General features: G+C 38.3%; 1 protein-coding gene across 4 annotated transcripts in view; it reads right to left on the reverse strand.

Moving 5' to 3' along the window:
* Positions 1-18,812, reverse strand: part of ERCC6L2 (ERCC excision repair 6 like 2) — a 53,233-nt gene extending 34,421 nt beyond the window's left edge. For 3 of the 4 annotated variants that reach the window (XR_008447827.1, XM_009561626.2, XM_054054582.1), the window contains exons 1-9: positions 18,717-18,812; positions 14,310-14,731; positions 11,606-11,725; positions 9,497-9,690; positions 8,017-8,178; positions 7,152-7,359; positions 5,611-5,751; positions 4,397-4,510; positions 2,824-2,943 (exon numbers count right to left, since the gene is read on the reverse strand). Coding sequence is in view for 3 of the 4 variants with exons in the window: in XM_009561626.2 (XP_009559921.1) it covers positions 2,824-2,943; positions 4,397-4,510; positions 5,611-5,751; positions 7,152-7,359; positions 8,017-8,178; positions 9,497-9,690; positions 11,606-11,725; positions 14,310-14,731; positions 18,717-18,735 (1,500 nt within the window). In the remaining variant the exon portion in view is untranslated. Of the gene's footprint in view, positions 1-2,823; positions 2,944-4,396; positions 4,511-5,610; positions 5,752-7,151; positions 7,360-8,016; positions 8,179-9,496; positions 9,691-11,605; positions 11,726-13,046; positions 13,112-14,309; positions 14,732-18,716 lie in introns of those variants that run through there. The other variant, XM_054054581.1, reaches the window with a different exon arrangement.
* Positions 18,813-22,621: the final 3,809 nt, after the last annotated feature.

The raw sequence follows: 22,621 nt of genomic DNA on the forward strand, positions 1-22,621 counted from the left end.
TGAAAAAGAAATACTTGATCATACTTAAGTAAAAGTAACATGCTCTGTGTAGAACTCCACATGCATATCCTCTTCTTACTTTAAATTGTGAGTTGTTTGACTGTGATGAAACCTGACTTCTCACATCTGAGAATACATAGTTTGCATAAAGATGTCTGAGCTAGCCTAGCATGTTTTTTAGCCTTCCAAGCCTGGGTTAGGGTTATGCTTAATAGTGGAAGTTAGTATTATTTGCAAGGTGCTCAGATAGACTTCCACTTTCCTACTGAAATAATGATAATATGCCAGGCAAAATAAATAAACCAATCCAAAACAGCTATTCCTAAGAGATTTATATCAATTAAAACAACATTCCAAAACTCCACAAATTAATGTCTGTGGAAATACTACATGCATAGGTTAAAAAAAAAAAAGCTATTTCAAGTGCCCAGGCATTTAATAGCCCTTTTCATCTAGACAGCACATACAGTCTCTCTGAGCCAGAATTTCAACAAAACTATAGAAATAACCATACAAAATAGTAATGAGAATTACTACAGGCTTTTAAAACTACATTCATTCTTCTTTTCCAAGCAGTCTCTGATCCTTCTGTGTGAACAATCTCCAGTCTTTGTGTTCAAAAAGTAATGGAATCACTTGTCCTTCCACTTTGCACATCCCCAATGTTTTAATGATGGAAAAAGGATCGTTTCCAAACCAGGCAGTACACTCCTTCCACTTCAGTTCTCACATATTCAACTATTCCAAGTTAAAAACCTACGCATGAAATACAACTTGCAATAGAAAGCGCAAGCAAAGCATTCTGAAAACTTTACGTTCCACAGTATAACTGAAAATGAAGGGATAATTCCACAAAAAAAATAGCTGAAATTCTTATCATGCTACTGTGTCATTATCCACCTCCCACCTTAACAAGGATGTGTTAAGAGTCCAAAGGTATACAATTAATACTTATACATGTACATTTGGATTATAAGGGTTGCTTTTTCCAGGCTCTTGCTATAACCTTAAATTCAGAACAGCAGACTTGGGCTGTCATGTTGTAAGAGCTACAGTTTGCAAAACATGTAGAGCTGACTGTACCCATAGCACAAGGTAAGACAAACACCGATATGCTATACACTCACACTCGCATTCCAGTCATTCTAGTTTCACTGGTAGCAGCAAGCATTTTCCACAGTGCTAAAAGCTATGTTTCCCCAAATAAGTTATCTCTGCTTTGTGAGAGAACAGAAGGTATTTCAGCAAACAGGTTAATCTCTTTAACCCTACAGTGACATCTGCTGCGCTAATGAACCTCACTGATAAAACCCAGCCCTTCCCTTGCCCAGAATAAATTTAATAAATGCCACAAACTTTCCCTTTGCAAATATGCTCAGCTACAAAAGAATAATCACCTCTACTAAAATTTCTGGGTAGTCTGTACTAAATTTAAAGGAACAAATTATACTTATTCAGTCTATGCTACCAGATGAGAGTTACAAAAGTATATCAATTAGCTTCCAGAATTCATTTATAGAATAAAAAATGTACAGTATTGCAGTACTACAGTACTAAAAGGCTACTAAAAACATTTTACTATAATTTGGCTCATTTAATTCCAAATAAAATGTTAAAAATATATAAAGCAGTTTTCAGGCTCTAGTATTTGACGACTCTCCTCTGATCACTTTGTGATGGCAAGAGTGACCTTCTAAATGGAGTACCTTCTGAATGACTTTCCTTCCAGAGCATAAAAAAAAAGCTACCTACAATACCAGAAGTATATGAAGAAATTTTTGGCATCAGCATCATTTTGAAGTCAAATTTAAAGGACGCGGAAACCACTGCACTTGAAGGCTACTTGGCTTGTTACATAAAACTCCTGCTTCCAGGTACAGAGATAACACCACACAGATCAGAATATTCTGTTTATACTAAGATACACTTCATGAAATGATGCAAAACTCAATTTCTCCTTACAAAAGAAAGCAGACTAATTTTCCTCACATTAAGCAATCCTTTCAATCATTCTTAGATAAATTTCATCCAGTTTGCAATGCACTGACACTACAGATTTTTAAAATAAAGCATCATATGCACAAAACCAGATGTCATCAGTGGAAAAATATTCTGTAAGTCTACTGGGCTGTCATTAAGGCAGCATATGAAAGTGCTTCTATTTTATAATTAGTAAATTAAAAAACCCAAACCAAACAAGAAACCCTCATAATATCACATCATAGTTTCTCACATTGGATAAAAAAAGTCTACATTGCTTTATAGCTTTGCTTACCGCTACTAAAGTGTAGTGTCTGATGCCACTTTTTTAAAATGTCAGAGGAACAAAGTTTTCTATAAATAAATTATAGTAATTTTTATTTCCTTTCTTACTTTTCTACAGAAATGTATATTGTGGTTCTCTCACCTACCAAACACACTGAAGAAATATTTTTCAATATAAATATTACTTCAAAAAAACAGAAGGATAGATTCTAAAAGTCATTAAGTCCGTAAAGAATTTGTTTTGCTCTTTCCCTCCCCAAACATTTCTGACTGCCAATAAATCAACGGTTTTGTAGTCCAGCCCCCTTGACTGCAAGATTTCCATGATCATCATTAAATATGTGAAGCTAGCATCTTTATCTTAAGCATTACAGGTCACTCTTAACCACTCTTTGCCCAGAGGCACACTGATCCAAGACAGATCTGTCCTGGGGTACCACTACCTTAAACAGAATGGTTAAAAAACCACAAATATTAGGTGAACATTTTCTTGTATCTGTACACTACAGCTGCAGATCTGTTACTATTTCTTATTTTTCCTCTAAAGAACAAATTTACCTTCATTTTTCCACTGTACTTGGGATCTGAAATTGTTTCAAAGGCTGCATCTTTGCTTAACTGCACGAAATCTGGAAAACTGGAAAATACCTGGTTACACACCCGTTTGATATGTGCTTCCTGGAAGAAACGCAAAAAGTTTGAATGGACGTTAGAAATTAGAGCTACATCGGGATACCAGTAAGCTGTACAACGAGTTAAAGATGTTGAAACAAGTAATCTGATGGAGTAACTTAAACAAAAAGTTGTGGTTTTATTCAGTTCCCTACAGAAGTGCTGCACAAAATACCTCTTGCATGTTTCGGTTTGCTTAATTTAAAAAAGAAAGGTCCTAATCTGAAACCATGGATTCTAGTTACTAGTGTAACAGACGTCCAAAATATCTTCCCCTGGGTAGAGATAGCAATAAGACTGACCAGAATTGTCCGTCTCAATAACACTGTTGGCTTGAAGTTTGCGTTAGCCAACAGTTGTGTACCAGCACCTCTGGCATGATAAGTCAATACAGTCCCATTGATAAGACAAAAAAAAGTGATATGCATTTAAACTGTTCAAAAGCCACATTAAAGCTCCATTGCTAGAATTTAGGTAGCTCGTAACTTGAATGTAACCACACACTAAGTCGTCTTTTCCAGACAAGCACGAAAGATCTCATCTCTCACCTCAGAATAACATGCGTGATAAGACTTCAGTATTCAAGGTGAGAAATACTACAAGATATCAGTTTCCTCTGCATATTTTGGAGAGGTTAATAACTCTGCATGCTGAAAAAGAAAGTCTCAAAATACTAATATATTGTTATTTCAGTGGTTCTTTAAACTCTCAAATGTTATTACAACAACAACTATATACACAAAATTAAAAAAGCCAACACTGAAAATGTTCACATATTTACTGTGTATAAGGCCCTTGACACTAGATGCAACATTTTCTGAACAGCAAAACTGCTTTAATGGAAAAAAAAAGTTGCCACAATTACTTAGGACTTCCTCATTTCCATTTCCTTGTGATTTCTGAGAGGAACCGGTAACATCCCTAAATACATTTGCTCATTTTTGGATCTTAAGAATCAAGTCCAATCATTTTTAAAAGCTCTGCCTTTTGTGGCTCTTGTAGGTTACTTGCCACAGTAACAATGCAAACTCATACTGTTATGAAGTTGAGCATTTCCTACTAAAACACATTTCTCATGATTTAAGGCTTAGCTCTAAATATAACATACCAGAAGGAAAAAAACCCCCATTCTAATTCCTTGTTACTAATTTATGTGCACAAAGGCATTCCTCTTAGTAGGCACTTGTCATAAATGGTATTATTAGACATCATTAAAAAAGATCACAATGTTTCCGTAACCCTTACTTTCAGATATGCATCAACTAAATGAACATACTATTGTGCAACATCTCTATCAATTTAAAAGGGTTACATTCTAAATTACTGAATGAAAAAGGAATTTTTCAAAATATCATCATTTCAGTTAGTTAAGACTTTAGAAGGAGGTTAGTAGCAATTTTCATTCAAGAGTTTTCAACCATTTTCCATAAGTAGCTTTCAGATACTTCTAAAAACTAACCTGCTGCTTAGTAGTGTTGTCTGTCTGTAGCAGTGCAGCATGATTTGCTACCTTCTGTAGGATTGTCAAGTAACTGAAGCGCAATGACTTAATTGTTTCACCATGAGCATTTACCTACAAAAAAAAACATTTGTGCAAAAAAAATACTCATGGAAATAAGAAATTATCAAAAGTAAGAGCTGTTCTTACAGAGTTCAATGCACCAGCAATTCTAAGTAGTACTATAATTGATCCCAAAGAGAAGCATAATGTACCTCTAACAAAAAAGCAGCACGTTCTTTCCCCTCTCAGCTTTGTGACCTTGTGGATAGAAAACACTTCCTCAAAAAGGGGGAAAAAAGAACTACAGCTCTGTTCATAGTTTGCTAAACATTTCAGATATCTACAGAAATTACTTGGTAGACAAAAAGACCATAACTTTACAACTTATTTAAATGTAAATCAAACCAGAGCTGTTTGAATGACTTCTTACCCTACAGCTGCTAACTTTACGTTTTTCTATAACAGTAATGTATAAAGTTTTATAAACATCTCAAGTAACATAATTCAAACATTCTACAGTGCAGCAGCAGCAACAGCATCAGCTATTTTTCTGGTTATGGTTGGCTGATTCAACCAATATTAATTTTCCTTTCCTTTCTCAAGTTACTAAACTTCATGTCTAACTTTGGAATAAGACAGTCCACAAGAGCACTTAAGTAACTGCAGGCCCACCCAACGCCCTTTGTGAACTAAGCAAGGCAAAGCAAAGCACATGTTTAGTGGCATAGAAAGACACAGTCCAACTGCAGTCACAACAGAAGCGAAGCCCACAAAATCTCCTGGGTCCAAGATGCCTCCGATTTGCAGCTTCTTTGCAGCCTGAGGCATACGGAAGCAGCATGCATGACATACTGAACATCCCAACACAATACCCTTGCCAACATCAACTGTTTCACAGGTGCACTTATTAACACAACAAACCTAGAATTTACTGCATAAATAACAACCACCTTCTCAGGGCATGCAGAGCAGCTTTGGTGTAATCCAGAAGTGCCTAACTCTATCATGCTTGTGATGCAACCACCCGTTTCTAGGCAAGACTTCCCAAACAGTTGGCCTACAATCATGCAGCCATTTCAACCAGTTCTTCATTGGCACTCTCTTGGGAAAATCCAACTACCACACAAACCAGAAAAGCCATGTTCTAAAATCCATACAGTGCAAATTCTTACTTTGTAGCAACAGTTCTTCCTTTTACGGCCACTGTTGCAGCTACAAGGCTCTCCTGCTCGCAATACTAAGCTTACATCCTCTGTCTCTAGCACAGCCTGGTACACCGCTCTCTGGAATTCGGTCAGCGAACAGTATACCATCTGCCAAAGAGAGAGAACCCCCAGTTACGCACAGCACACAATGAAAAGCAAAGAGCACTGCATCAAAAACATGAAACACTGAAAATAAAGCAGAAAAACAAGAGTATATTTACTCAAATTTTTACATGAAGTTATTCTAACACTAAATGAAAAAAATGGATCTTGACATCTTAATAGTATGAAACTGTATCTATAATTTATGTACAGCTATTTTATCCCCTCCCAAAATTCTACAAAGAGTAACAATATCCAACTACAACAACTCGCTCTTAGGTTTCTATAAACCTTTCAGTATGGCTTTTGTGGAGGGATAGGAGGAAGAGGGAAAAGTGAGAGAAATAAATGCATAATTGAAATTAATGATCCCCCTAACCTTTGCCAGTTGCTCAAATTACCATTTCTTTCTACTTATTAGGCACTAGCTGTTGTAAGGCACTATCACAGACAGGACAAACAGAATAAGCAATGAGAAGGCAAGGATCTACACAGTGCTATGGCCAAAACTCTTATCCCTCTTCTTAAAGACCATAGGTGGCATCTCCATGACATCTTTAGTCTTAAGCAGCAGGAGACAGAAATCCCAGGATCATTCCTTAACCTAGGCCACCCACACAGCAGCAGCACAATGCTGAGCTATAATAATACAGCAGTAATTTGATCATATATTCACATTAACCAGAGAACGAAAAGAATAAAAACCACTAGATTTAGAAAAGCAACTGACTGATGTTTGTGCTAATCTTTCTTTGAGAAGGCAGTTTAGGTGACATTATTATTACACTAAGGATGAAAAATAAATACCAAATTTTGAAAACAAAGCCATGTGCAAACTAACCTTTAGCTGTACTTAGAAAGAAAGCACAAATATCTAATAAGAATTCATCAGAACTTTTAGCTATAGTCATAAGTATCATTACTTTATATAATGTTTACAATGCCATTAGATTAACAAGATTACAAACCTAAAAAGTACCTTTAGGTTTGAAGGTTTTCTTTTATTTAGCGATTGAAAATGAGGGAGTTAAAGAAAAGCACACTGATCTACACACAAAGTGTAAAACTGCAAATTCAGAAGTCCTACATACTTTAAGAGATTTACTGTGTTGAGTTTGCACAGATAAATATAAAAGTGCATATAAAATAGATGTGTAAATCACTAGTCAGAAGTCTAGCTGAGCATTTTCATGCTTGATTAACTCCATTTCAACATGCAATCATAGTAATTATGTGAACAAAGCACACAACTGCATGTGCATTTTTTGCAAGGCTCTGAGTTCTTAATTTCCTAAGTCTGAAAGAAAACCATGAACTAAAGACATGATGAAGGAGAAAAACACCAACCAAAAAAAAAAAAAGACATATTCATTAGCACTATATTTGAAATGTGCAGGTATTCTTACTCTGTCTTCTTTTTTTGGCAACTGATCGCTGATAAGCGCTTTGGTACGTCTCAGAAACCAGGCAGACATTTTTCTTGCTAGCTTTACCATGGCCTTACGACCTGTTGCTAGCTCTCTTTTCGTTGCAGTATGCCTCTGACCATGCTCAACTGGATCAGAAAACTTCTTCTTGAACTGTAGTCTGCTACCCAAAAGTCCTGGTACAGCCCTAGTAAAAAACAAAAGGGTGTGGGGAGATAGGGGCAGTGGGTGTGAGGGAGTCACAGCATTTTCTTTAGTCCAAGGCAGTCTGTCCTTTTCCATTTACTAGAAGCATACTATAAATTTTATCTGGCTAACACCAAGAGATCTTAAATTAACAATCACTAGAGAAATTCATAAAAGTTGTGTATAAATAGAAACATACTACTTCCAGACAAGCTATTTTTCATTTGCTTACTGTGATGATCAAATGTTAAAAGAGTCCCCTTGGGAAAGGGCTGCCACCTCCAGAAAAATCTAAAGTTCAGCACAGTAAGAGAAGTCACAAATATATAGAGCCTCTAAACCACAGGGCTACTACTGTTCAGGAAAATAAATTGGAAGAGCAGTCATGTTTTCTATTTTTACTGTTTTTATTAACAGTAAATATTGGGATATGCAGTTACTACAATTTACTAAGCAGTAAATTTACTAGAAAGTAAGTACCACCAATATAGCTATGGAAAAACATACATTCTCACAAAACACTGGAGGTTTCAGGGAGAGGGTTGTGGTTTGTTGTTTTCTTGACGCAGATGGGTCCAAATCATCCAGCCCTATCCCAGTCCCACTGCATGGTTAACATACAGAGGTGTTTCAAGTCAAAAAAAGATATTTTATTTACCAGTCCATAACACACCAAAGTTCCTTCATATTGTTTTGAAGAATGGTTCCAGTAAGACCTATGCGAACAAGGCATTTCAATGACTTCATGGTTTGAGTTATTTGAGCCTTTGGATTCTTGATTCTGTGTGCTTCATCCACTATCACAGCCGACCACTCTACACTGCAGATCAATAACAAATATTGTATTTACTCATACTACCTGTTCCGTCATCCCACATACACATATTAAGTGAAGTCAGTCACACACAGCTGTGATTATTATAAGCCATCTGTTACTTTTTGGTTTTCCTGTCTCACATCGTGTCACACTACTAAGCTTCCTTATAGTCTGTTTGTTTAGTAAATTCAGTTGCCATAGTTGAGTGTAACGGCTAAACGATAGAGCCAAATACATTATCAAATGCTTACTGCGAAAAAAAAAAGCAGCTTTCAATCTCTAAAGCAATCAATCCGGCACATTGCAGCAGCACTAATTCCACATATAAGCAAGATTCAGAAAAATGAAACAAATCTCTTAAGGTAAATTACTGAAACAAGCTTAACAGATACGCTTCATTTTTCCAACAAAAGTTATCCAGTGTAAATAGAAGTAGACAAAGCATTTCAACCTGCATGGTTTTCTACAGGAAAGTATCACTCAATTTCTTTAATATCTATATGATATCAATATGGTAAAGGAGTTTGTGATTAGGAGGAACATCTCTAGAAGCAGGCAAAGATATTTTGCAGACAGTTCAAGCATAACTTGGAGGTTAAACAACCTGCATACTGTGATACTAATTCAAGCCATCAAGTCACTAGATTTATTAACTTTGAGATCGCTTTATATGTATAAATGAGTATTTTGGAAGAAAATCACATCCCCTTTGACAATACTTCAAGCAGCAAAAAACTAACAGACATCTTCAGAAAGAAACCTCTCTCCTGACCAAGCTTCATTTAGTTTACTAATCTGAAGGCTTATCTTGTGGCATTTTTGATGCCTGCTAAATAAATTCATCCAGGTATTTAAAATTACACACAGAGGCACATATACACATCTTATTTTCCAAAAACTTTAGGTCTGAAGAATTCCATCAAGTTGGTGAAAAGTGCAAATAACAAGCAAAATATATTTTGAACGTCTGCAAAAAATTCCAGATATTTTGCTTTTTACACCATACTGGAAGACAGATGCATCTTCTGTGCACCTTTCAGCTACCAGTGGTTTTCAACAGGCAGGCAACTTTTGCACCATTTAGAGAACACTTCATGAACAGGTAAACAGCAAAAACTAGCTTTGTGAAAACTACTGAAACTTTTCCCAAGCATCTGACCACAAAGACAGTACAGAGTAAATTGTAGTTAAATGAGATTTTCCTCTTCAACACGAGTCATTAGAATGAACAGTAAATACATTATACAGAAAGAATAAGAACAATGCAAACTTAAACAGTTAAAAATTCTGTGTGTAAAATAAAATACATTAATATCACTACCTGTTAAATTCATCCAAATACAGGCGAAGTATCTCATATGTTGTGAGGGCAACTTCGCATTTTCCTCGCCTGATGCGACTCAAGACATCATCCTTTTTACTGCCATGTAAGATAGAGACTTTAAAGTACCCCCATGTGTCTAACTCATCCTTCCAGTTGTACAGCACTGAAAGAGGGGCCACTATGAGGAAAGCCTGAAAACAAATAGATGTTATAGTATAATGGGAAAAATCACAATATAGCAGCTTCTCAAAAAGGAAAGCCAAATTATTGAGATTTATTTTACTGCCTTATAGTTTGAATTTCTCAATTCTGTCACTTCAAAGAATAGCATAGAAAGTACCTGAAGAGTCAATATGAACTCCAAATTACTCAGTTTACCCAGATTATGTAAATAGTACAAAAGAAAAATACAGTAATACTAGAACAGATAACAAAGTAGTGCTACTTCATCAAATTATACTCTAACAACTGCAATAAAACACAAGATACTACTGCTTTGCTTTGTCATAGCACCTGTATCTGTGTACCACAAAATGTTTCAGAGATGGAGAAAACAAAAGGATGAAGAAGGTAAACAGCACATTTCCATCCACAAGTCAATATATGACTTTAAGACAGAAAGACTTGAAAAGGGCTTAAAAATTTAAGACCGCTCATACAACTCATTTAACATCATAGACGAATGCAATCAATGAGTTAGGAAGTGATCTCAGGAAGTTTCTAGTCCAACTTATTTCTTTTTCCTAGTCAAAATAGGGACAACACTAAATCGAGACATTTAAGGCTTTCCCTACTATTCAAAACTCTGAGATTAGGCAGTCCACAACCACTCTCTCTACCACCTGTTCCAATACTTAATTTTTCTCAAACCGAAACTCTTCTTCTCTTATTCCCAGTCAGAATATTTCCTGATTATTTTCACATGAAGTGACATCCCTTCACCATTTCTTCTCTGCCTATCCTTCCTGAGAACCCTGTATCCATTTTTCACACAGCTAATGTCATATGAACCATTCTGCCAGTTAAAGATTCCAATAAAATAAAACCAGCATGCATGGGTCTTGTGGTAAGCAAAAATAAAATGATCTCCAGATTTCTCTTGTTTATACAGATCTTTTACGTGTATCTATTTGCTGTATTTGATTACCTAGATTATCGGTCAGCCTTCTGACACTATGACAGTCACCCAAGACAGTGTATGAGCTCACAAGAATATTAGGAACAAAGTTTTCCAAACACATGCATTTGCCTTAATTATTTAAACATCACATTAATATAGTCACACAGAACCACAGAATGGTTTGGGTTCGAAGCGTCCTTACAGATCATCCAGTTCCAACCCACATGACATGGGCAGGGACACCTCTCACTAGAACAGGCTGCTCAAGGCCCCATCCAATCTGACCTGTAACACTTCTAGGGAGGAGGCATCCACAACGTCCCTGGGCAACCTGTTCCAGTGCCTCACCACTCTCAGTGGGGAAAATTTCCTCGTAATGTCTACATCTAAATCTTCTCCCTTTTGATTTAAAGCCATTCCCCTTCATCCTATCGCTACACACCCTTGTAAAAAGCCCCTTCCCAGCTTCCTTGTAGGCCCCCTTCAGGTACTAGAAGTCTGCTATAAGGTCTCCCCAGAGCCTTCTCTTCTCCAGGCTAAACAACCCCATGTCTCTCTGCCTGTCTTCACAGCAGAGGTGCTCCAGCCCTCCGATCATCTTAATAGCCCTCCTTGGGACCCATTACAACAGTTCCACATCTATTTGCACTTTAAAAACACAATCACACAAAACTATTTTTCTACGCCCTGACAAGAGCTTTTCAAAGTACTCTAGCGACAAATCTCATCCAGGTGTTTCCAAATGTTTTGTATTAGTGCAGATAAACGGTGTTAATGGATTAGACAGTAACAGCTAGATAACACACTATGGCAGTCTGGGAAACTGAAGGCTTCCCTCACACTTTTAGGAAGGCCATGAAGCCTTAATCTACCTAAGCAACCGAGTACTGAAAATGAATATACATAAACTCCTAAAGCAAACAAACAAAAAATCCAAGTATTGCCTTTTACTGACATCCTTAAGCTTGTATCACTAAAAGCTGTACCTTCTTTGTGTAGCACTTTGATTCTTTTTTCATTCTCTTCAGCAAAAATTCTGGCATATTATTTTCAATATCTTCATGTGTTCCCTTTTTGTGCAACACCGCAGCCAAAAATGAAATAACCTTGAGAAAGAAAACAACTCTCAGTAATTAGGTATAAAAATGCGAAAATTAATTAGTTCAATTGAAAAAAAAGAACACTCAGGACAAAATCCTGTATGGGATTTAGAAAGGTAGTTTTGCTTGACTTTTTTTTGTTTGTTTAGCGGGTTTGCTTGTTTTAAATCAATTTAAAACACGAAAGCCTTCCCTTGGAGAATCCTGAAGTCATGACAAGAGCAATTAATTGCTCTATTTTACTCTTTTTTTCTCTGAGTGGAGAAGACTCAAAACCACAGAACAGATTACAAGTGAGCCAACAAAAACTGGAGACAAGTTTTTATTCCATTTTTAGGACACTTGAAACACAGATGAGACAACAGAAGGAAGACACACTTGCTAACTACATGCCTGACACTGCTTCTACGAAAGGAAGAAGAGTTTTAAGCTAGAGGTCAGATTTTTTACTAGTATCTTGCTTTCTCTATGTTCCATTCCTCCCGACTCTAATCACTAACTTCAAAACCAGTTCTTTCTGTTGTGTTTGGGTCTATATTCTCTCACTTGCCTCAAATCAGTCAAGGTGATTTCCCTTTGAAAATGAGAAGGCAGTTACTATAATGCACTACAGTGGGGACAAATACCCAAGCACAGGTTACTCCAAGCTGCTCCCTCAGTAATCCAAAACAGGAAGGCAGCACAGAGATATCTGTCCAGAACATTCAAATCTGTAAAACCTGCTTAGTATTCATGGGGGTAAGCAGCAGCAAGAAACAGAAGTATCATCAGAGATAGGCCCTTCTTTTGAAAATCCAACAGCTACCTTTACCCCGAGCAACCAGCTCCAGCCCCTTCCTTTTGCGGCTGCTACACAGTTTCCAGTTTTCTCCCTCTAACCATGCAGAGAAAAGAACCAGCCAGAACTGCAGGAAATATACTCAAGAAAAGTAAAGGTAGGTAAGCAGAAAAGAAAGGAAACCCATCACACATCTCTGGGAAAGAGATACGTAAAGAAAAGAAAACCAAACATTTTTATACATAATATTTCATATAAACTGAGGCTAAGACAAACAGCAAGTTTGCACTGTTTTATGACTAATTTTTTTTAATCTTTTCAAGAATAACAATAAAATTCAACTCAACACAAAATCCCCATGTGTGTTCCAGATCCTACACTTTTGGAAGAATTATGCATCACAACTTTGCAACAATAGCAAAAGGCTGTAACAGGGCAACTCTGCCGAGAAACCTCTGGCTCTTCCAGATAAAGCAGGAAGCAACCTGAAGGCCTTAATGGGAAACTTCAACTTAATTTAAAAACCTTAAGAAACATTATTCTACTTGCCTCCACTTCACCTTCAGCTTGAAATGGAAGAGCCATATATTCAGGCCATTCAAGCAAAAATCAGTCTGTAAGTACAAAGAATATTAAAATGCAAAAGTTTTCTAGAAAAATCTTCATCTCATAAATCAACCTATAATTTGGAAACAATAAGGTTCAGCCAACTGAGAAATAAGACAGATTTTCTATAAGGATAAATCAGTTACTTGCTACTTGATTAAGTTCAATATTTCTTCTTTCATACATACTAATCTTTTCTAAGCCAGTGAAATCTTTCATTTCATATCCACCCAACAGCCTCTCCCAAACTGAACTTGAAACAAATACTGTATTTTATAAAAAATACACAAAATCATCTTCAAAACTTCTACCTTTCTTCTGCAAACCTGACACCATTACTAAAAGCAATAACCATCAGATGTGAATTCAACACAAGAACACACCGTTATTATGTGATAAACATGACCAACTCATTACAGAAACAGATGCTACAGCCAGAATCTTCCAGTGAAGGAATGAGCTTGCCACTTAACACGGAGGGAGAAAACAGAGAAAGACAGATTAGCCACCATGAGATTCAAACTGCTAACTTAAAACCAGACAGATTAACGAAAATTTTCAAACGTAAAACAATCCTAATTTTGGTAAAATAAACCGCTTGGGCCACACTGATTCACAGCATAACAGAAAAATCCACCTCTACTTTGTCCTATCATCAAATCAAGCTGTATTTCGGGAACAGTGATAAAAATAACGTCGAACATCTAAGCACTTTTTCCAGAGATGGGAGTAAGCACGTCTGCTCCTTCTTGCTCCCAGTACAGTCAAACTATTGGTTTCCATGAGAAAAATGGAAAAAGACATTTAAAGAGCTACAGTCAGACAAGAGCGGCAAGTAGTTTTACCATACTCCAGTGCAAGTAACTTTCCTGATGCAGAGCTAGCAATCCTCCAAGTACATTCAAGATAAAATGAAAACCAATATTTTAACTACTATAACTGCCTGCACGTACATTAAAAGGGGCCACACTCCAGTTTTGTGGCCTGTCAGAACTGAACCTTAAATACAGCAATGGCAACTGTCTCTAAGCGCTGCCCTAGATGGTGATGTCTTGCCTCCTAATTTCCACAACAGAAAAGGAAGGGTAAGCTCCACTGAGGTGGCTTTTCCTAAATACATTATTTTTAAAAAGATTTATAACTCACAGAAAGCACACTGCCAAAAAAGCTTAACTATTCTCTCAATTTAACAATAAAAAAGAATACCTGTATTGTCTTTCCAAGGCCCATATCATCTCCAAGAATACACCCTCTTTTATTAGCATAGTGTCTATACAGAAATTGGACTCCTTCCCTTTGATAATCACGCAGGTATCTGTTAATTGTATACGGGATAAAATCACCATTGTCAGATAATTTAAAAGCAACTGCAGGTGATGGAGGATTTTTGTCAGGAAAATAAGGCTTTTCCAGGTCACCATCATCAAATATTAAGCTTTTCCAGGGTCCTCTACTGGCTTTGACTCCACAAAGTTCAGTTATTGGTACTTTCATTTCTTTGTGCTCCGAGAATGATACAACAGCAAATGATTTTCCATTCTTGTCCTTTTCAAGAGAGTATACTGTTCCTTCATGAAGTTCCCCATTTTCAAGAGAAGAGGCAAGGCATTTCTCCCCAATATGCCAATCTATAAAAAAACCCAAACATATATAGTTATAAACTGGCCATACATACAAAGTATTTCATTCTGTCACACAAATAAACATTGGATATAAATTTATTTGACAAAATGTATAAAACTTAAGGGCTTACTGAAGGTAGCACTAGAATTAGGATACTGATCATTAAACTAAAATTTTCTGAAGTGCTGCTATTTTATAAATATCTGAAAGGCTAGAGGAAGAAAATCTCACATAAAAACCATAATCTGATACAACGTGTTATTCCACAGTGGCTTCACACAAACATCCATATGCTGATGTCTGCAGGTTTAGCGTCCAATTACAGATTAGTGGTCTTGTCAAAAAGGCCTTCTATATTAGGAAAACTTCTGACCCATGTGAACGCAGAACTGTAGAGTCAGTACATTGTTTTATAAAAGCAATCACACAGGAAAACATCACATTTCTCCTAACGCTCTAACAGGTAAAAACCTCTTGCGTTTAAAAACAACAAGCGTACTCACAAACCCTTAGTACCATATCATTTGCCTACATCAGTCATCAAGGTACCTAATTTCTCAGTAAACTGCTTACATAGCTGTCCCGTTTGGAAATGTTAAAAATCTGTTCCTCTATGTGGTCTCACTATGGCCTTAATACAGCATACCAAACATGAACAACAGAGATGACTGAACTGCTTCATTTTCATCTATCTCAGCTTTACATGCACAAAAATAATCTCTAAACTATATGCATGTTGCTAACAGAGAAAGAGAAAAATAAGAACAGCAGTGCATCATAGTCCATAGAATCCATATCGTACTGAAAAGGAAAAATGCAACAAAATGCATCTAGCAGAAAAAACAAGGCCTTCGCTCTTCATAGTAAAAAGAGAAAGACCTAGTAAATAAGAGTCACACACAAGTTTTCCAAATCTGAACTGAGGAAATGTTGGCCTTCTTTGTTTGTGAAAACAATTTCCAACCATCCCCTGACAAGTCAACCTAAACCAAACAGAGGAACATATATGATTCATTTCTTAACTTTCATTGTTTCTCATCTATTTGTTGGAACAAGTTTTGCTACTACTGAGAAAGCCATTATCAGCAGCAGTGAGAGGCACCTCAGGTTTTTATGGGAAGCAGCAAGAGAGATAATCTTGCAACATAGCATTTGTACTTTGTAACTATGATCAATAGTAGTATATCTGGGTTTGTCAACTCAATCACTTTTCAGAAGCAAGAAAAGGGATAGTCCTGAAGGCAAGACTCTTCACTTTCCCTTGTTTTTATGTTTCCGCATGAAAAACCCATGGAGTGAATATGTTCTTCTCACTAGTTCCTGAAAGTGTATGCTCACAAGATTATTCTCCACAACATATTAGTTAGATCAATGATAATTACATGTCATTTAAAAAATTAATTAAATTAGTACACTAAAAGAAAACAAAAGCATCTATGTAGGCCACTAGTCTGCATGTGGCCATAAGCTAACATCCAGGCAACGATAAAAACAACACAGCATACAGAATGCCTCTCTTCTGAAGTTCTTCACCCTTAAATATTCTTTTAGTGACAGAATTCCTGAGACAGGTGTGGTTTGCCTACCTGCAAACACCAGTAGACCTCTCTCCTTCAAGTAGCTCCATTCTGCCTTTAACACACACAGATTTCTTGCATTCGTTGTCTTCTGACTACAATTTCACAGATTTGCTCTCTAACAGCTGACAAGCTTTTGCCTGCTATGAACTTGGATACCACAACCTAAACTGACCGCTCATTAATTCTTATATACCACATCATTTTGCAGATCTCTTTCATAACGCCCCTCATCATCCTTTGCATGTTTAACTGCGCACTCTGTGACCCATATGTAAGCCACTCCATACCCTCAGCCATTCCTCCAAACCTTCTCAGAGTCTTGAAGCTCAAGCGTATCTTTTAAGGCCAAGGGTGAAGATCACAATACATGCAACAAATCACATGTAACTAATCCCTTAAAGTTCAAGGCATTTGTACTGTTTCACACACTCAAATACATGCAAAAAAAAGTGCAGATTAACTCCCAGTAGCATCTGTCTTAGAGTCATTTCTCAAAATCAAGAAGCAATACTGAAAAAATGAAACCAGCTACATACAGCACCCTGCTGAATATGCAAAACAAACTTTAAAATAAGAGAGAGTATTTTCATAACTACTTTCTTTTACAGTGATATCTGAAGTGACACGTAACATTAGATAAGAGGCTCTCAAGTTAAAACTACAATTTGAGATGACAGTGCCCTTGCTTTAAACTAAGCGTTTACTTAGAGTTTAATGAGTTGCATATGCCTTGTCATAATTAGAGTTCCAGGTGTGAAGTGGAATAAATCACATTGTTTCAGTATTACCAAACTGCAAACCTAGTGAGAAACAAGGAACAGAATGAAACACAGGGCAAGAAAAGTACAGCAATGGTATTAAGCAAACCACTGCTACAATAGCACAGTACAATCCAAAGCAAGAATTGCTACTTTAGCTAGCCTGATTCACTAGCTTCTTGGGTTTTGACCCAGAACTACAATTCATTTAGAATACCATCTTTAAAAATGAAGAATATTATCTTCATTATGGTGTGGCTTCCTAATATGGATACACGTGATGGTACACGTGCCATCAATGAAGAAAGCTAGTATTTAAGATGTCTGCCTATACTTACCCTTTTTATCACAGACGAAAAAAATGTCGTTATATACAACTGTTATAAACCATGCCGCTAATGGACCACCTTCACACAGTACTTTAAACAACTACTCCTCAACCACAAAATTGTATAAGTACCATGAACACTTTCTAACTATTGAGGTTTGACTACTTAATGTAGAGTGCAAAGAGGTTTCTTATGCTCTGACGAGTGCGAAAGCAAAATTCAAGGATGCCAGAATGTAAATGTACTGCGCTTTCTTAAATTGCAAAGCTTGACTACAGAGTCGTTAAATAAATTAAAAACCAAAAAAAGTTGTCTTCCAGATATTTTGAGTTCATTTAACCACATTTCCGCTTGTCCTACAAAAAAAAATCAAACGTTCCTGATAAATAAAACCGATTTTAAAAATAATTCTCTCACTGAGCATTTCCAAAACATGGAATCATAGAATAGTGTGAGTTGTAAGGGACCTTAAAGGTCATCTAGTTCCAGCCTCCCTGCTATGGGCAGGGACATCCCACTAGACCAGGCTGCCCAAGGCCTCATCCAACCTGGCCTGGAACACCTCCAGGGATGGGGCAGCCACAACTTCCCTGGGCAACCTGTGCCAGTGCCTCACCACCCTTAGTGTGAAGAATTTCTTCCTCATGTCTCGTCTAAACCCACCCCTCTCCAGTTTATACCCATCACCCCTAGTCCTATGACTACAAGCCTTTGTGAACAGTGCCTCTCCAGTTTTCCTGTATCCCCTTCAGGTACTGGAAGGTCGCTATAAGGTCTCCTCTGAGCCTTCTCTTCTCCAGGCTGAACAACCCAAACTCTCTCACCCTGTCCTCGTACAGAAGGTGCTCCAGCCCTCTGATCATGTTTGTAACCCTCCTCTGGACCCGTTCTAACAGTTCCATATCCTTCTTATCTTGAAGATTCCAGAACTGGACACAGTATTCCAGATGAGTTCTCACAAGAGGGGAATAGAGGGGCAGAATCACTTTACTCGACCTGCTGGCCACGCTTCTTCTGATGCAGCCCAGGACACGGTTGGCCTTCTGGGCTGTGAGTGCACATTGCCGGCTCATGTCGAGCTTCTCATCGACCAGCACCCCCAAGTCCTTCCCTGCAGGGCCGCTCTCCGCCATCACATCACCCCCACCACGCACGATGGCCCCACAGCACCCCACACCCGAGCACCTGGACCTCGCAGCGCTGTGACACAGGGACACCCCCAGCGAGCCGCCCCCAAGCGCCTCGCAGCTCCCGCACCTGCTCCCCCTCCGGGACCACGTGAGCGAGCGACAAAGCCCCCGCAAGGCACTAGGCGACGCTTACCTGGGACATCATCACACATTGTAACTTTCGGAGTCCCCGCCGCCCTCTCGGCAGGAGCCGCGCCCGAGGTCACTGACGACCCCCGACGCCCCCCCACCCCCGTCCCGCCCCGGTGCGGGGCAGGCGCGCGACTATCGCGAGAGGCGCAGAGCTGTCCCGCTCTTAAAGGAGCCGGCGCAGCTCCGGGTAACAGCGCCAAGTCTCGCGAGGTTTGGCGGGCGGAGTCGCGAGAGGCGGGGCGGGGGCGTCCCGTCCCTTCCCCTCCCCTCCCCTCTCTCCCTCTCCCATTCCCCTCCTCTCCTCTCTTTCTTCCCCCTCTCCTCTCCTCCCTTCCCTTTCCTTCCCTTCTCCTGCCTTCCCCTTTCCCTCCTTTCCCTTCCCCTTCCCTCTCCTCCCTTTCCCTCCGCTCCATTCTCCTCCCTTTCCCCTCTCCTCTCCTCTCCTCTCCTCTCCTCTCCTCTCCTCTCCTCTCCTCTCCTCTCCTCTCCTCTGGTATCATTCCCTCCCCCATTATCATTCCCTCCCCTCCCTTCCCTCTCCTCCTCTCCCATCCCCGGGAGATCCCTCCAAATCCAGCGCAGATTCGCATAGCACAGAGCCCCAGGAGCAAGCACGGTGCGGTGTTGTACAGGCTGTGGCACTCACTCAGTGGAGCATCACTATTGCGGGTGGAATGCTGGCATCTTAACCCGTGCTGTAACTGAATTTCCTCCCTAATGCAGGCCTTGTTTGTAGCAATGTCTGTAGAGGGACAAAAAAAGGAACCTAACATTATTAATCTTATTTTTTAGTCAGTCATGGAGTGTTAAGAAAAGTAATGTTGTTTTTGCAATACAGGCACTGAATTTTGCCCTATTAGGACCAGACACAAAGATCCCCAAAGCTTTGTGCCTCACATAAGTTAGGATTGCAGTCAAAGATTAAAACAGAATGATGCAGTCCTTGTATAAAATGGTAAGAGTGATACAATATATGGACTACTATGAAACTTCACAAAGTGGAGTATTTTGATTTACACTAAAGTACAGTTAAGTTTTGTCTAAGCAGTTGTGGTTTTTTGATAGTTAGACAGAATGTCCCTCTGATAGCATGTTTTCTTTAAAATGGTGATTTCCAAATACTGTTTGTTCCTTGAAGATGATAACGCTTTGTGTGAGGTGTGATCTATGCTGAACATACGTCTCTTCTTCTGTAATCACCTCCGTTTACAGTATTTTCTATCTTACAACCAAGATTAGGCAGAAAGCAGGAGCCAACTCCAAATTAGCAAAAGTTTTAACTGTTGCAAAGTTTCATAACATTAAAATTAGACCTTGGAAAGTAATAGAACATGCGTAAGATTTCTGGGAAAATTTATACATACGCAAGTAAGTGGGAAATATATTCTGTAACTAGCCTTTGTCTTGTTGCACACAACCAATGGAGTTTACTCCTCCATGTTGCCCAGGCCTGATAAAGGGTGTTTGCTTTCTAAAACTCCAGAATGAGTCTCAGAGAGTTTCATTTGCTGGCATTTTTGGTATTGATATCATTACAAACTGACATGGTGCAAGCCATAAAGGGTTCTAAGAAACCGAAAACAATGGAAGGAAGTGTCTAGATAATGGAAGGGAGTGAGATATGGTGGGAGATGTGAACAGTGGCAGGAGAATTTTTAGGCTAATTAGAAGAATCGAATAGGCTGTAAACCTCAAAAGTACCCAGCCAGTGGGGAAATAAGGGGGGCACAATCACTTGGGAGTTTAAGAATAAAAGGTCGAGCTTCTTGTCAACCAGCACCGCCAAGTCCTTTTCTGCATGGCTGCTCTCAACCACATCACCCCTCATCCTGAATTGAAACTGTGGATTGCCCTGTCCTGAGCGTAGGACCTTGCGCTTGGCTCTGTTGAATCTCATGAGGTTTGCACAGGCCTATTTCGGCCTATTCAGATCCCTCTGAATGACATCCCACTACTTTGCAAATTATAACTTGGTCACTACCAACCATCTTAATCTTGCTGAAAAAATTCAGCCACACCAAGAAATCTATTCAGATTGCCTCATTTCGGCAGAAATTTAATAGAATGTCAGATGAAGGGTATGAGTTTCCAAGTCACTACTATTACTTTGACGAAGTGCTTTAACATGGATTTAGTAATGCAATACTATGTAGTCTCGTTAAACAAAAATCAAGTGTGTAAACATCATGCAAGATCCATTTCAAAGGAACTTTGATTACTTTTCTAATGCAGGAGACAGGTTTCGGATTGATGTCCATCTTTGTTTCTAATTATGTCATGTTGAGGAGGTATTAAGCATTACAGGGAAAGAAAAACCCATGTGATCCTTTTGGTATATGCAGTAACATCGCTAGAAGAGGGATAGTCAGACTAACCTTATCAAAGTTCTACATCCTGTGATATTTTCAGAAACGAGGCATGGTAATACATTTTCTAATATGTGGGTCTACATGCTGCTGGCATGCAGGCGCTCACCTGCCTGCTCAAAGACTAATGAAGACTTATGCGACCTGAAGCAATGTTAAGGTCCTTCTTTTATCCAGAGTTTTGTTCTAGCAGAAATTAATGAAAGCTGTATGAGTTTTGATTAGCCAGTTATATGAGGGTAGCGAGAGAATAGCAGGCATGAAAGCGCTAATACAGTTGCTGCAACAATAAACTACATGAATATCAGCCACAACGTATGTTGGTAGAGACTGTTAAATAAAAATTAATATAGAACCAATAAATTACATTGTTTTAAAAATATACTTGTATTCATGAACTTGACTGCATTCAATTCAAAGAAATTTGACAAGAACTAGACCATCATAGTTGAAAACAGGATGACATTTCACATATTAAAAAATTGACAAAATAAACACAATATGACTTTTCCAGGACCTCAGATTCTTAATATGCCTCACCCCTCAGAGCACCTTAGAAAAATCAGTGATAATATAGGCTCTGATTCTAAAGCAAGGTTTGAAACAGGATGGTGTTTGAAGGTAAATGCGTGCTTATACCACAAGGTGTTTATTTGACGAATACTACGTTGCATTTGTGCTTAATAAAGACTCTTTCATGCAGAGTGCAGCTGTTATTTTATAGTCACAAATGCAATATTATGACTTCACAATAGAAGGAACTAAGAAACTGATTAAAATCTTGCTTAAACACTATAATTCTTCTAATAAACAGGCAGTAAAATTTTGCTTACACTCCAAAGATTCTGTTCTGCTTTTATGTCAGTGGTAAGACCTCAATGGCTTAGCTGGAAACTGAGTTGCACTTGAAAACACCTAGTGAAGTCGCTAGAATGAGTCCCTGTTACAGTCAGGTAGCACTTGCAGCTCTTCACTTAAGGAGAGAGAAGATAGGAAGGAACACACCCCTAACATGAGCATGCCATTAAAATTCCTCTTGCAGAGTACAAGAAGTTCCTGTGTCTTTACTCCACTTTGAAAAAAAAATGCTAGAAAACAAACTGGTGCGCTGAGGCTGGGGCCAGGCCTGCAATGAAAATGTTTTGAGAGAGCAGAAAATTATTTCATTCTGTCATGTTTCTTTGGAAGGTTTTGGAGTGTAAAAATCCTTCTTTCAGGAAGTCTTCCTAGCTTAAAGTTGAAGTTATTTGATAGAATGTCAAAAACGTCTCACACAGCATTTCCCTGCAAAAGGTTTGTAAAAGGATTTCATTTTTAAAAGCTGTTGCCGTTACTGAAAAGTTGTATATATCCAAACTCCACATGAAAATTTGATCTCTGCTCATATTTGACTTAGTTTAGATTTCGTAAGAGAACTATTAGGCTCATATAGCAACAAAAATGAATAGGATAATGGGGATAAGCACTTTTTAAATATGTGCTATATCCCTGAAAGCATTTCACTTGTAACATTGTGGCCTTCCTGGTGACTCTTCTGAGA

The sequence above is a fragment of the Cuculus canorus genome, chromosome Z, assembly GCF_017976375.1.
Source record: "Cuculus canorus isolate bCucCan1 chromosome Z, bCucCan1.pri, whole genome shotgun sequence".
In the NCBI taxonomy this organism is placed as follows: Eukaryota; Metazoa; Chordata; class Aves; order Cuculiformes; family Cuculidae; genus Cuculus; species Cuculus canorus.